We start from the raw sequence: 15,733 nt of genomic DNA on the forward strand, positions 1-15,733 counted from the left end.
ATTCAGACCCCTTCTTTAGCTGATTCTGAACAGCGAGTGGTGTTCTATCTCTTCAGCTAACATGGCTCCTACCTCTGGAGGCTGTTCTTGGTCTTTGTGTGGTGACCAGGGCCTTTTCTCTGAAACCTTCTCATACGCCTTAATTGACGATGCCTCAAGTAGTCATCTTTTAGCTGAAAACAAAGCCTGTTCTTTCTGGCTGTTCTAACATATCCACCCCGATCCCACTCCCACCTCCCCAGAGCATCCATGAGCCCATGATCTTATCCAGCTGTGTTATGGAGCTTTAGAACAATAACATAACCCAGAGCTCAGCTGAACCCCAAGGATATCTTTTAACCTTCAGCTCTTAACAATTCTGCAGAGGATTCAAGGTTTGTTGATCAGCTTCAGGCTGACCAGAGCCTGTGGGACACACAGGCTCTCACTTAGAACAGCCAGGACACAGCCCTCCAAGAGAGGAGCAGCCCTCCGGGCTCAGTAAACTTTAGAACCCTGCTCCTGTTTATATCTAAGTGTATGCTTCCAGTTCCCCAAAGGGCAACTGTCTTGGAAAAGAACGTGTGTGTGTGTGTGCACGCGTGCGCGTGTGTGTGTGCGCCCACTCCTTCTGCTAACCCCAAAGAACACTTAAGAAAGAGCCCAGAAGAATTGTAACTATGCAGGAACAGGCTGTTCTTCAGCTTCTCAGGCTTCTAGAAAGCATAAAGCTGGAATGGAAAGTCAGCTTCTGTTGACCTTTTCCCAACGTGGCACTAGCTGTGTCCCGCAGTCTGGAAACAGCTTATCTGCCACACAAGTGCCAAAGCTCCTTATGGCTGGCTTTCAGGTTAACATCTGTCTTCTATCCTTGCTGAGGAAGGAACCTTATGGATGTATCATAACCTAAAAGCTCAGAGTAGCAGTGCCTTGACTTGTGCAGCACCTTCTCATTCTACGTAAGGCAACAGACCTCAAACTCTAGCTGCTTCTGTGAAAATGCAGAATTCTATCACCCCATTTAGCTAGTTGGCTTGAAAGAGTCTGGGGTACAGCCCAAATACTATTTTACAATTGGAACTCCACAACAACAAAACTAAAATACTTAATTAATAAAGATTTTTTAAAAATTGGGGGGATAGAGTACTTGCTCTATAGCCCAGGCTAGACTCAAACTTGTGATACTACTATCTCTGGAGTTCTGGGATTCAGGACCCGCTCTAACAGACTTGCCATGATTAAAGTTCTTATTTACAGGAAGAATCAACCAAGTTCTACACCAATACTTTTTAAAGGTGTGAGATGTCCTTTTGTGAGTTTAGTATCTTATCTTCATTGGAGACATTTACCTCTTGAAGCATCTGATAAGATTGTATACTGAATAATTAATATTTTCAGTAAAAGAAAAGTACATTCATAAATCTTGGTATTCAATTCTGCAAATACATTTTTAATGTCCGATATAAATCACTAACAGTTAAAAATGTCTAGATGGAGGAACAAGGATTAAGAGTGTGTGCGTGGAAAAGGGATACATTTTCAACGTGGAGCACCTAACTACAAAACAGTCAAAACCTGAACCCAGTTTGTTCCTTAGGAAAACAGAAGCCTGGCTGTACCTGGTAGGTGCAGTTCTTCTAATTCTATCACGGAACGGCTGCTGCTGTAATGGTCTCTGATCAGCTTCTGAAGGTCCTCAGGGGTCCCTGGTTTGGGCTCTGATTTTGCAAGAATATCAGAAATTTTCTTCTAAAACAAGAGAAGGGGGTGGGGGAGAGAAAGCAGAACACAGACTTTATAATGGCCTATGGTAGAGGTTCATTTTTCTGGCATTTAAATGGCATATAGCATTTAGTGATAGCTGAGAAAGAACTTGAGTTTTAAACAATCCCTCATGGGAAGCCTCATGACATAGTGAGTGCTTGAAAAATGAAGAGATGCTCTAGCGGGCTCCCTGTAATGTCTGGTTTGCATCTTTTAGACGTGAAAATTTTCCACTCAGCACAAAATGTTTTCTGTTAAAAGTCTTAGAAGTCTTGTTCTATGGAAACTTCTTTTTAACTCCTATACGATCTGTACACTCTTGAAAGAATGGGATTTGGAGAACTTCCGGTGCACCCTGTTTAGATGGCGAGCCCCAGGCTGGACTTCTGCAGATTAAGCTGAGCATGGGTGCCAACTGCAAAGTGGACATGACCACTGACTCTTCTGGTCTCGGAGACAAGCCGAAGGCCTCACAGAGACACAAGAAAACAGATGTCACATCTCTTTTGATATGGACTTCTTTGTATAGAACTTATTACATGCATGCAATACAGGGAAGCAGGATTATCCATGTTTATCATAAACTTCCTTATTTCCTTTTAATGTTTCTCCAAAGACCCAGAAAGAGACATTCCTCTCCACCCCTCTGCCCCAATGTTCTCATTTCTACAGCACTGTCAGAACTACTCAAGGTTCCATCAAAGGTGCTGACCTACCAGTGGCACCTTGGTTAGCACCCTAAGTTAACATGGCCTTAGCCAAGCTAAACTAGCTAGACCTCTGACCTCAAACCTCCAGAACCTAAGGGTGCCTAAGGTCCAGAAAGAGTGAGCAGTCAAGGTGAAGTGAAGGACTTCTCTAAAGGCCTGCCAGACCTCAGCCAATCTGGCACGTCCCACCTTCCTATTTGGCCATTTGTGAGAGAAGAAACCAGAGTGGCCTGCTCCTTTCTGAACGCCTGCTGTTGGACAGCTAATTGGCTGAGACCCTCCATTTCTCTCATCCCAAGCACTTCCTCCTGTGACCTCAGCAGCACACCCTGCTCGGCAGGAGGCAAACCACACTGCTGTGGTAGAAGGGAAAAGCTAACCAGAAAGTCTGTCCAGGAGCAAGAGGCTTCTCTGTGAGCAGAGACATCATTTAGGAGCAAGAGAGAGCGTCTGCCTTTAACTTATGGCCTGGACCAGAGTTAGAAATACACTAAGGTACCTTTGTGTGCTTGTTTTCTTCTCATTATTACTTGAGTGGAAGGTTTAAAAGACCAAATGAATGAGAAAAGGAGAGTGGTGATGGACTTGGACAAAAGCAGAGGGGTGAGCACAGGAGGCACTCCGGCTCCTTCTAGAAGTCTCAGTGAGAACCCAGCCCTGTGTTTCACAGGAGTGAAATGGCAGTCAGGAAAGTTTCATTTTAGTTCCCCAAAGAAAACTTACTTCTAGTGACCTGTGGAAAGTTCAAAGGATCTCGAATCACTGAACCTTACAGATCCAGAATCACTAAGTCAGGGACTGAAATAAATAGCTTCACGGAAGTACGACAGAGTAAAGTATCATGGATGCCACATGTGGCCACACCACTGTCACAAACTGTTGCTGGTACCTTCTTCCACTTCCTGGTCTTCCGAGAGTCCTCTGCTTTGGGTTCCTTTGTTTGTGTCAGGAAACACTCAGTGGGCTGTGAAGAAATATAAACAAGAGAGCTTTCATCTTTGCGGCAATGAAGTATCAGTGAGTGGCATGACTCCCAGAGCACCTTCTGCTCAGCATACCCTCCTCAGAGGACCTTGGGAACATTCCACCGAGATGCTGCACAGCCCACTGGAGCCCTTAGGCAGCAGCAGCTGAGGCGACAGAGTTTGAGAAAGTCACAAAGTGCAGATGATGTAAGGCCGGAAAAAAAAATCTTTGAACAGACATCAAAATGTGTGAGTGAATGAGTGTCTATGTGTGTTTGATGTGTGCAGATGATTAGAGATGGAAACCAAGGGCAGAAATAGATGTGTTTAAATGGTGATGTGGCAAGGCAGCCCTTGACTAGAGCAGCTGAAGTTTCCATGAGCTTCATGCAGAAGCCTGCGCTTTCCCGAGCGCCATTGTTTATAGTAGCCTCTCCTTCCCTCTTTTCAACAGCACAGAGAATCAGAAGGAGCATGTATTTACTTAGGCTTTCACGAAGCCAGCTGTACCTACGTAGTCATTTAAAGATGACTACAGAATGAACATTCCTGCTGATGCTCTGAATACAGGCTCCGCACTACAGCGTCAAGAGTGATTGATTTGCCAGAGGCCTTAACCCTAAGAACTGTGTATCGTTCCATGCTATTTTTAAAGTCAGTTTTGTTTTTTAAGGTAGAAAAGCAGGAAATTTTGACTAAGGCCTTGATTTATAAAACGGAATGTGCAGGTTCCACATGTATTAATCATAAGCAGCAAAATAAAATGTTTCCTGTGCTGGATGTTTATGCAACATTTCAAGCAGGTTGCCAAGTAAGATGCAAAGTGGAATTATTATGTTAGATTCATTCCAAGTAGAGAGTATCTGTTTAAATAGTCAGCCACCAGCTAGAGCAACCGTGTCTCTACTGTTCTGCTCAAAATGATCACAGATGAATCTTTCTAAGAAAAAGGGCAGATTGAAGCTGTTCACGGTGGCACATACCTTTGATCGCTGCACAAGAAGCAGAAGCAGAGGACCTCTGTGAGTTTGCGACCAGCTTGGTCTACATAGTGAGTTCCAGGACAGCCAGACTATAAAGTGAGACCTATCTCAAACAACAACAATAGCAACAATAATGACGACAACGACGACCACAACAACAGAACCCACAGATTAGGAATGCCTATAGCCTCAAGTCAAAGAGGGATATAATGACTGTAACTTAAGGCATTGGACCAATGACACAGTATTTGGATACTGTTTTAGGAAGTAGAGTAGATTTTAAAGGGTTGAGATTAAAATAACATGGCTATCATTAATCTTTAGCTTCTTTACAGTTTAAACAAAAAAACCTGTAAAGACTAATTGCCTTGCAGCTTAAGAAAATAAAGATACTGTCTCACTTACTTAGAAACTTAAGCTGTCTTGTGGATGTAGATTAATGTCAATTTAATGTTCGTACATTGCCAATAAGAAACTGGGCCAAGGCCACTAATATGTCACAGAAGATGCCAGATGGCCATAAGCATCCAATTATAGAACAAGGGAGCATTCAGCTCTTCTAAGCAAAGGTCTGGATGTAATTAGTTAAGCCCTTAAAGCATACACCAGACCCAGGCCTACAATCCGGCCCTTGTGAGGCCGAGGCAGGAAGGCTGCCATGAGGTTCCTGAATGAAAACGTGAAAGAAAAAGGAGGCCATGATGGCTCCTGAGGTATGGAGATGATCTGTACTGCAGAGATAAGGGAGAAAGCAGGCCAAGGGAAGAGTCCAGGCTGAACATGGCCAGGGGGTTAACTGGGTTATGAGAGGAGAGAGGGGAGGGAGAGCAAGAGAGGAACTGCTGAACAAGACAGCCACATGGGCCTACAGGAGGCTTCCGAGAACTCTCAGTTATGGCTAAAAGAGACACTTCATCTCCACAGTCTCATTAGCATAGCAAGTGTGCTGAAAAGAGCAGCATCAAAGGAAGAGCGAGATAAGAAGGCTCTGACTCACATCAAAGCAACCCATCCGAATAACCAAAGATCTCTAAGCATACACTCTAAACTCAATGGTGGCATGGAAGGAAAGCAAAGAAGCCCTGAAGAAAAACTCTTGTCAGTCTAGATTACCACATCCAGAAAAGCTATCCTTCAAAACCAAAAGGCTAAAGGGCAGTACCAAACTCAGGATATACTGGTTTATTTCTATAATTGCGTATAACAGTTTAAAAGCAGGCACAGTTAGATTAAAATAATAACATAATGAAATAGTTATGTTAAGTGTGGTCTTTCTCTCTCACCTTGTATGTGAGATGATGATATAATGTCTGTGTGACCTGAGGTGGATGGCATAGGCATTGTGCTGTATTTCAGGCTCTCTGTAAGGGACACTGCAACAAAGGCACTGTGTTGCCACCACGGTCCATGGACAACCGAGCCAGCTATTAAGTGATGGATAGGAAGTATATACCGCGTGGATGTATAGACATCACCAGGCAAAGTGATGGTTCACATGGTGAATGAAGAGGTGGCACAGCAGTTCATTTTGTTACTTGGAATGGTATATCACTTAGATGTATAACTGTGGCGCTCACAGACCCCAAGAGTGAACCTAGTTCTATTATGTTGATAAATGGACCAAGCATCAAACTGTTCCCTGAATTAATATATCAGTAATCACAGGTTATCGGAGCTTACAGGTCTTGCCAGAGAAGCATCTCTGTGCAGAAGACAGTGATTAATTAATAAATTTACAATCAGTCAAAGTGCAGAGAATGAGTGTATGGAGTGCTCGGCCACAAATGGAACGTTGTCACTATCCCTAAGGCTTGGGAACCATCATCGCGGAAGAGGGGACAGGAAGACTATTAAGAGCCAGAGATCACGGAGGACTACAGTGAATCAGTGTCTTGCAAACACACGGGACTGCTGTGCTCATGAATTCTCACAAACTCTGGCTGTCTGCACAAGATCTACACAAGATTAAGCCGGTGAGCACTCTAGCATGGAGGTTGGGTTCATAGTCCCAACTCCTAACTATTGACAGCTGATGGCTTCTAATGGAGGGAGAGTGACTTTTCCTTAAGATGTGTTCCCAGGAGGACTGACCATGTAGTGGATTGCTCCACATCCATGAGTATATGGGCAATACAAATTGGACTCGGTAGGCTATTTTTTATTTTTAATAAAAGTAAAAACAGAGGAGGGGGATGTAGGAGGTAGATATGAGAGGGGTTGGGGGGAAACAGGGTGAATATGATCAAAATATGATTTTTGGAGAAAAAAATAACTTATTCTAGATTTATCCACTTCAAAGCACGGAGAACAAAACCATGTGTAAAGGAGAGCTATGCATGACTCAGTCACGGAAGAACTCTCTAATAAAATTAGGTTATACTTCGCAGATTGCTCTTTCCCCCAAACCATATGCCCGCATGGCCTCTCTGATGTTCAGCAAGGGCCTAACATAGCCTTTTATGGGCTTATGGGGGAAAGTCTTTTGCTTCTACCTGTGGATTAACCACCAGTGAGTCCCACAGCTCCTAGTATTACTAGCTTGTGTTAACAGGGTCAGAGGATAAAATGGGGAGAGCTCCTGGGAGCCTTAGCTTCTGGTCAGGAGGCAGACTAGAAACACTGTTCAGTTGTAAATACAAGACTTTACAGGAAAAAATAACATGAAGCAGAACAAAGACTCGAAGAATTATTTCTGGGCTTCACTACTTAATTGAGCAATTCAGTCTGATGACCTGAACTCAATTCTCAGAGCCCACATGGAGCAAGGAGAGAAGTGATTTCAAGTTATAAGCTCCACACTTATATGCTGTGGCATGTACACATGCATGCACACACACCACCACCACCACCACCACCACAAATACATGTAATAAAAATTTTAAAAAAGAGAGAAACACTGTCAAATTGTTCCTCTGAACAATGACTCCTTGTGCTATTTCCCTGCCTCCCCTTTGTGAACAAAACGACCAATGCCCGTTCCACCGCTGTTGTTGGCTCTGCTTCCCCTTTAGCTTCATGGTTGGAAAGAAATGGAGGAGTTAAGTCTATTCCTGATCATCCTCAATGTCTTCAGGCCCCTCTGTGACTGTCCCCTTTGGAAGTAGACTAACAGAAGATGGCAGAAATAATAAGGCATCAACTCCAAGCCGATGCCATAAAGGCTTCAGGGTTAGGGCTCTTGCTCAGCACTTCTTTGAGCAACAGAGGAAGCCGGTTGCAATGCATTGGGTTCTTGTAGAAGGACTGAGTCAAAAGCACATGAGTGGGCTTCAGGGTCGACTCTCCAGTGGAGACCCCACTCAGTCCACAACCCGAGTGGTATTTGATTAAAGATGTGACAGCAGACCCATTTATCTAAACCATTATAACAGAAACAGAGAACAAACATGTTTTAATGGACCGTTTCTTGTTTTAACAAGAATGAAGAATTTTAGATTTTAGAAATACAGAGGAAACTAAGTATGAAAAAATGCTCAGGTAAGGAGCAGCACATGGGCATGGTGGTGCATTCCTTTAGCACCAACACTCAGGGCAGAGGCAGGTGGTACTCTGAGTTCAGGAGTATCCTGGGTTATAGAGTGAGTTCCAGGGCAGCCAGGTATACACAGAGAAACAAACAAACAAACTGGCACAGTGGAGGTGTGGACTCAGTAAAACAAATGTGTGGTCCAGTTCAAGCAAAACAGGGATGAATTCTAGAGGAAGAATCAAATGAAGAGGACTCACAGGGAGCCATGGGATTACCAGAGGGACTGCACAGACAGTCTAGAAAAGAGAGGAGATCCAAGCTCTTAATGTCCATGTGGAGCCTTTCTGGGAGGCATCTGTGGCAGGAAGTTAAAACAGGTCTGAGAGGCGAGACTAGGTCTCAAGGCTCCAAGGGTCCTCTGTACACAGCAGTATCATGGAGATACCATCTGGGACGGTAATAGTGCTTTTGTGTGCATGGTAATGTTCCATCTCCTTATGCTGTGTGTGCTATTAGAAGACCGAGTCCACAAGAACAAGGCTGAATTTTTAATGGGGATATGATATAAAACCCTAGGTCAACATAACTGTTTACACTGTATACATTTTTTTAATATTTATTTTATCTGTATGAGTGCTTGCCTGCATGTCTGTATGTGCACCACATGCATGCCTGCTGCCCTGGAGTTCAGAGGGAGTTGCATCCCCTGGAGGTAGCGTTATAGATGGTGTGAGCTACCATGCGAGCTCTGGGAATTGAACCAGCTCCTCTGCAGGAACAAGTGCTCTGAACCACTGAGGCTTCTCTCCAGCCCCTTAAATACATTTTATTTTTCCTACTAAAATATAAAAGCAACTGAGAAAACAAACCTCACTGGTTTATGGTCAGGAAAACATGGTCTTTTCATGGGCAAAGAAAGTAAAAGCTTTCTTGAATCCAGTGACAGCTGACGTTAGGGTCAAGAAAATGGTGTGGAGTGGCTGTGGTCGACTTCAGAGCCAAGAGCTGTGATGCTCATAGTGACCATTACCTGTTGGGTTTTCTCAGGAACCGGAGCTGTGTCCTGCTGTGTCATTTCCGTGTCCCCTCCTTCCTCACCACCTGATTGCTCTGAAAGGGGATAAAAAAAATTAGAGTGTCTCTCTCATTCGATACAACCTTGGTAGGACTGGCTTGGAGGTTTAATCTCTTGGCTTCAAAATTGAAGCATTCAGATGCCCGTCTTGTTTAGAATCTGAAAAACTAAAGATCACCCGACATTAGAAAATATTTAATTATGTGTTACAGTTTGCGTCTGAAATGTCCCCTATGGTGTGATTAGGAAATAGTTCAACAAGGAGGCAGGGTAGGAGTAGGGTGTGCACACATTTAATCCCAGCATTTAGGAGGCAGAGGAAGAAGGACCTCTATGAGTTCGAGGCTAGCTTGGTCTACACTATATGGTGAGCTCTAGGACAGCCAGGACTACAAAGAGAGACCTTGTTTCTGGTGGTGGTGATGATGGTGAGACGTGATGCAACATCTAGAAATTGGGACTTACTTTTTGAAAGGAAGCTCTGGGGTGTGTGCTTGATCAAGTACAACCATCCCCTACCCCCTGAAGGATCGGCTTTGAAGGAATGAAAGCTGTTATACAATAACCACTTTACTTAAGCTAAACAAAATGCTACGGGAAAATGTCCCTATCCCTATCAGCAAAGGCCCAGATTCTAACCTAAGTAGGCGGGAAAGATGCCTTAAATTCTTTTCCAACTACCACAAGGGTATTTTCAGAGATGATCAGGGAAGGAGCTGGGAGTTTCCCCCAGTGGTGGGTTCTTCATCTACTTCTGCAGCACCAATAGAGACACCTTGGGGGCCTTAACTTCTAAGTTCCCATGGTGTAAAAGAATTGTTTTTCCCACCCCACTGGGCCGATACTGGAGGAAGACTAGTGGGCAGTCAGCAGTTTCCTATTTATACTTCTTAAAGTTAGGATACCAAGTAGAGCTAGCACTTTCCACACAGCTGAGTAGTAGCAGGGTCATATTTATCTGTACTAATAATTCAGTGCAGCAACCTCTGAAGAGCATGTATAGATACACAATAAAATAAAGAGAAAACAAAGTGAGATCATCCATTTCCCATAGAAAACACGTGGGAAAAACCAGTAAGCAGAAAGGAGAAAAATAAAACGGCAGATGTACACTCTCACATATCAATCATCATACTACAAATAAATGGTGTTAGGCCTGAAGAGATAACTCTGAGTTCGGTTCTCAGCACCCACATTCAGTGGCTCACTACCATCTGTAACTCTTGCTCCAGGAAACCTGATGCCCTCTTCTGTCCTATGAGGGCACTGGCACACATGTGCACATACACACATAAACACTCAGAAAGAAAAAAAAAACAATCTTTAAAAAAGTGAATGGTATAAACATAATAATAGAATGACCTAAAGAGTATGACAGAACTATATGTTGTTTGTAAGAAACTTAAACCAAATATAAGTATTGGCAAGTTCAAAGGGCTAGAAGACAGACATGCAAATATTGGTAATAAAGAAAGCTAGATTGGTCCCACAAGTTATCAGAAAGTTGTTTTAGTTAGGTTTCAATTATAATAAAATGCTGAACAAAATCAGCTCAGGGAGGAAAGTTTTGTTTTTGTTTTTGTTTTATTCCCCCCAGCTTACAACTCCTAATATACAACTGAAGGAATCCAGGGCAGGAAGTCAAGGCAGAAATCTGGAAGCAAAACGGAAGAAGCAGCCACGAGGGAACGGTGCTTACTGGCTTGCTCTCACAATCTGCTCAGCCTGCTTTCTCACACACACCTCCGAGGATCATCTGCCCAGCGGTGGCAATGTCCACAGTGGGCTGGGTCCTCCCGAGTCGGCATTAATACAGAACGAGCCCCACAGGCTGGCCTAGAGGCAACCTGATGGAGGCAGTTTTGAAACTGGGCTACCCTCGACTCAGGTAGCTTTAGCTTTTCTCAAACTGACAAACACACAAAACTAAACAACAACAACAATAGCAACATCAAAAACAACCAACAACCAAAAACAAACCAGCACAGCTTTATCAGAGCTCCCCCCCCTCTTCCCCTCTCCCCCTCCCTCTCCCCCTCTCTGATCCTCTCCCTTTCAAACTCAGAGGATGATTGTTGAGGTAGTAAAATGCATACACAACAGAAAAGGACTCAAGTGACACCAGTTTGCAGACCACGATTGCTCACAAAAATAAATAAATAAATAAATAAATAAATAAATAAATAAATACATACATACATACATACATACATATCCAGGAGCTAAAGCTCATCTTTCACACACAAATTCTCACGTTGGGTTGTATCACTGGGGCCTCCTTTTTTTTATCTTCCATCCTGCCTTTAAATGAGATCCTTCAGTGAAGCCTTGGCTGACTCTACAGCTCTTCCTTTCTCTTCTCTGTTAGCAATGTCTAAACTCCACCACACAGTTACCTGGCAACAGCCAGGTAGGCCTGACTATAAAAGGGGCTGCTTGCCCCCTCCTCCCTCTCTTGCCTCTTGCTCTCTTGCTCCCTCTCTCTCCCCATTCCCTTCCCTCTCTCCGTGGTCATGGCTGGCCTCTACTTCTCTACTCAATCTCTCTGTCTTTCTCTGCCTCTGCTACCTTCTTAACTCCCCTGCCCATGCCCTGAATAAACTCTGTTCTATACTATACCATTGTGTGGCTGGTTCCTCAGGGGGAAGATATGCCTTGGCATGGGCCCACTGAGGTACCTCCTTCCCCCATACCTGACCACACTCCCATAGGGCATATCTTTTATCTCTTTATCTTTTTATAAACACATCAGTCTCGGCATATCTTCCCACCTGGGCTCTAGCCTTTAGCATGTATGATTAGCACATGATTGTATTCTGCTTCATGGCTTGTGATGGTATTAAATATACATTAGGCTTTCTCTCTACCTGAACCATACACTGTCTGTGAATATGCACAAGTGCCCAAAGTATTAAAAAAAATCTTATTTACATTTTAAAAGATTTATTTTATGTATATGAGGTTTGCCTTTCTGTCTGTTTATCTGTGCATATCTGGTGTGGAAGGAGGTCAGAGAAAGGGCAGATGTCCTGTAAGTGGAGTTATGGATGGTATGAGCCACTCTGTGGGTGCTGGGAACTGAACTCACATCATCTGAAAGAGCAGCCAATGCTCTTAACAGCTGAGCCATTTCTCCGGCCCATAGTCCTGACGAAAATGTTAAATTTCTAATACAAATATTTTCATATGTGATTGTTAGCTTTAGCAGAAACTTCGAAATAAAAAGAATGACCTACAAATAAACGGGGGGGGGGTGTTATGAACTGTATATTTCTCCATTCCTTTGAATTTGCTAGCTGCAGAATATAGTCTGTTTGGTTAATCTAGTTGAAAAATAGGTAATATATTTAAAAGTCTGTATGCCCATGGGAAATATTAAAAATATCTTGTTAATCAAATACTCTGAATCTGAGTTACTTCTTGTTCCAAAAATTATTTCATCTTTTGAAACCTTTAACACAAAATGAGGTCATCTCGTCGCCGTGGCGTGAACACATTAGCCGTTTCCTTAGTCTGACATTTTTCGGTTCCAAAGAGGAAACTGCTCTTCTGAAGTAAGGATGGTAGCTCTGTGATTTCCATTAGGGGAACAGTGAAAGAGAAGGATAGCCGTCCAAGCTAGCCAGTCTTCAGGGCTGCTGGGATATGAGGTGACGCCAGGTCTGTCCCCCTCAGTCCCAGTGGGTCACTCAGCCTGTGGAGCAGAGGCACCAGGACAGGGCTGCATTTTTCCAGCTCCCTGGGGACTAGTTAAAAACCACATAGCCAGATGGGATTGGTTGGATTTTTCCAAAAGAGGAGGCAAGGACAACGTCCTTTTTCGACCCATGGCAACAGTATCAATTACAAACAGAAGGTTGCTCAGCTTTCTCTCAGTGTTTGCCGTTATCTCTTTATAAGTCCAATCTCCCAGCATCCAGGCCTTAAGAGGGATGCTGACAGTGTCCTAAATTGTGAAAGAAGGCTAATTAAATCACCTTTTCCAATTGTGATGGCTGTTCTTGGTTGTCAACTTGACCACCTCTGGAATTAACTAAAACCCAAGCAACCTGGCACAGCTGTGAGGAATTTTTCTTATTGAAATCATTTGAAGTTGGAAGACCCATTTTTAATCTGGATCTTCTGAGGTGGGGGGATCCACCTTTAATCTGGGCCATACCTTCTGGTGACAGACTATATATAGAACATGGAAGAAGAAAGCTTCTGCAATGTGCCTGCTTGCTCTCACCGGCAGAGTGAGATCCTACTTTGGGATTCTGGCATATAATCGAGAAGAGCTGAGACATCTAGGCTTGTGGACTGAGCTCTGGACTCTTTGGTTTTTCTGTCGGTAGGCAGCCATTGTTGAACTAGTTGGACCACATCCTGTAAGGCACTCTAATACATTCCATATATATTTATTATAACTTATTTTCTGTATTGTCTTGTACAGAAACCTGCAAACTGTAGGAAAAGCAACATCCGGAGAGTAGGGGCTGGGCTGCAAAGCATCTGTGCTAGTTCAGGTTTCTATCACCATGGTAAAAATACTATGATCAAAAGCAACTTGGAGAGGAAAGGGTTCATTTCAGCTTATAGCTGAAGCTCATCATGGAAGAATTTGGGGCAGGAACTGAGAGGCAGGGACTAAGGGAGAGGCTATGGAGGGACACTCTTACTGGCTTGCTCCCATGGCTTGCCCAGCTTGTTTTCTTACACAAGTCAAGACCATCTGCCCAGGATGACCCACAGTGAGATGGGCCTTCCCACATCAATTAATTAAGAAAATGTCCTACAGATTTCCCCAAAGGCCAATCTGATGGAGGTATTTGGTCAACTGATGTCTCCTCTTCCCAGACGGCCTAAGCTTTTGCCAAGTTGATAGAAAAACTCCCTGCATTACAATCATGGCCACTGTTGGTGTTGCTCAAATCTGCAATTTTGTATAAGAAGTCTTAGGTAGAGTAGAACAAATCCAAGTAGTTGTGTCCCAATAAACTTTACAGTAATTCAGTTTTGTTCCAACATTACTATGCAACTCAGGCTGGCCTCTGCTTCAAACTCACAATCTCCCTACCTTAGCGTCTCTCTTGCTTATTTATTTACTTTTATTCATCTATTTATTTATAAATATTTATGTATTTATTTATGATTTTTGGCCTGCATGTATGAATGTGTGTCATATGCACACCTGGTGCCACTGAGGTCAAAAGTGGTCTCCTGGAACTGGAGTTACAGATGGTTTTGACCCTCCATATGGGTGCTAGAAACAGAACCCAGAACAATTGTTGCTCTATAAGGTCAACTTGTGTATGTGTGTGTGTGTGTGTGTGTTTTAGAACTTTTCTGTTTATGAACACATATCTATCAATCACTCTCATGCATGCGGACATTACATTGCATTTTGAACTTGCCCGATTTTAATAGCAATTCTAAGAATTTGTAAATCACACACAACCTAGCAATACTGGCGCACGGCAGTTCAGGAACCCTTTGTGGCTTCCTGCTGAACTGCTCCCTTACAAATATGCTCTGACACTTTTCACATGGGGAGTTGTAACGATTCTTTTATATTTCTCGAAGTGTTTGGCTGTTCTCTGGGAAAGCTACATCATATAAGCTGAAAAGTCATGCTGCGTATAGAGCCCTAAACGGTCTAAAGAGTTTTGCTAAAATTACTCATCCCTTGGAGCCGGATTGTTTTACTTGGCCAGGAGAAGCAGGGCTCAGAACTCTCTTCAAGAGCCATGTTCCCAGCTCATTAAGAGACTCCCACCAGCATCACTGAGCAAGCACACATTCCCACATCCCAAGAATGAACTCTGTGAAGGCCTCAGGGCACTTTAGCCATGCAGGACACGGTGAGGGGAAGAGGGGGACGAGGGAGTCGGAAGTCATGCTAAGGAAGTAGAGAGGCCTGCAATAAGGGAGGTGCCTTGTTTTCATTGCCTCTGTACATCCACAGAGCAGTTCATACAGATGCACTGTGACTAAAACAGGAGGCTCGGCAGCCACTTGGGCCCCTCAACAAAAACCATGTTATCCACAAATGCATCTCACTCCGATTATTCCAGAAACAGTCTTTTAACAGTACTAGCTCTTATTTTCTACCAGCATCTTACTACTGCCCTGGACCTTCTGGAAGCAGAATTAAGATGGTTAGGCAGCAGCTACATGACACATTTCAATGGAAAAGAAAAACAGAGAGAAAGACATCGGAGAAATGGGGACCCTGGGAAGGAGGTGGAGGAAGAGAGCCTCCAGCTCAAGCCCAGGTCTACCATGCTAGTACAGAGTATCTGGCTGCTGTGACAGGAAAGGCTGGTCTCCAGTCTGTGTATGTGTCAGTATATAGGGGCCCCCAAAGTCTCCTGAAGACTTGCAGTGATTTATCAGTTTTTATGCTGGGACAGCCTATGCTACTCTGTGCCCTACCCCACAAGACCTTACATCGTCTCTTTTATCTGGATAATCTTTTATATACAGCAAAGAACTGGGCAAGATCTAGTACTCTATCTTTTAAGCTCCTTAAGGTCACTTCTGTAAAAGATCTGATAGAAGAAACCCTTTTAGACAAAGGCCTATGAGCTGGTACTCTGTAACACAAGGTATTTTGGTGCTCTGAAGTAAAAGGGGAGTGGGGACAGTTTTTCCCCCCATTTATTTTGTCATTTCGAATGGCAATAGCTACAGTTTCATCTACAGTCCAGTAATGGTGCTATTTTTAGTCTGGGATGTCCTCAGCAACAGATTTAGAGTTTTTGTTTACAAAACATGCCCTGTGTTCCCACAGGAAACTTTAAAGCCAG

At 43.5% G+C, this 15,733-nt stretch overlaps 1 protein-coding gene across 5 annotated transcripts in view; it reads right to left on the reverse strand.

The window, feature by feature from the left end:
* The window catches only part of Cmss1 (cms small ribosomal subunit 1), a 304,869-nt gene that overhangs the window by 12,565 nt on the left and 276,571 nt on the right, over window positions 1-15,733 (reverse strand). For all 5 annotated transcript variants that reach the window (XM_017317115.2, XM_006522459.4, XM_011245995.3 and 2 more), the window contains 3 exons: window positions 8,901-8,980; window positions 3,343-3,417; window positions 1,599-1,728 (listed from right to left, as the gene is read on the reverse strand). In XM_017317115.2, coding sequence (XP_017172604.1) covers window positions 1,599-1,728; window positions 3,343-3,417; window positions 8,901-8,945 — 250 coding nt within the window. In that variant the 5' untranslated portion in view covers window positions 8,946-8,980. The remainder of the gene's footprint in view (window positions 1-1,598; window positions 1,729-3,342; window positions 3,418-8,900; window positions 8,981-15,733) is intronic.

This window comes from Mus musculus, chromosome 16 (assembly GCF_000001635.26).
Source record: "Mus musculus strain C57BL/6J chromosome 16, GRCm38.p6 C57BL/6J".
NCBI lineage: Eukaryota > Metazoa > Chordata > Mammalia > Rodentia > Muridae > Mus > Mus musculus.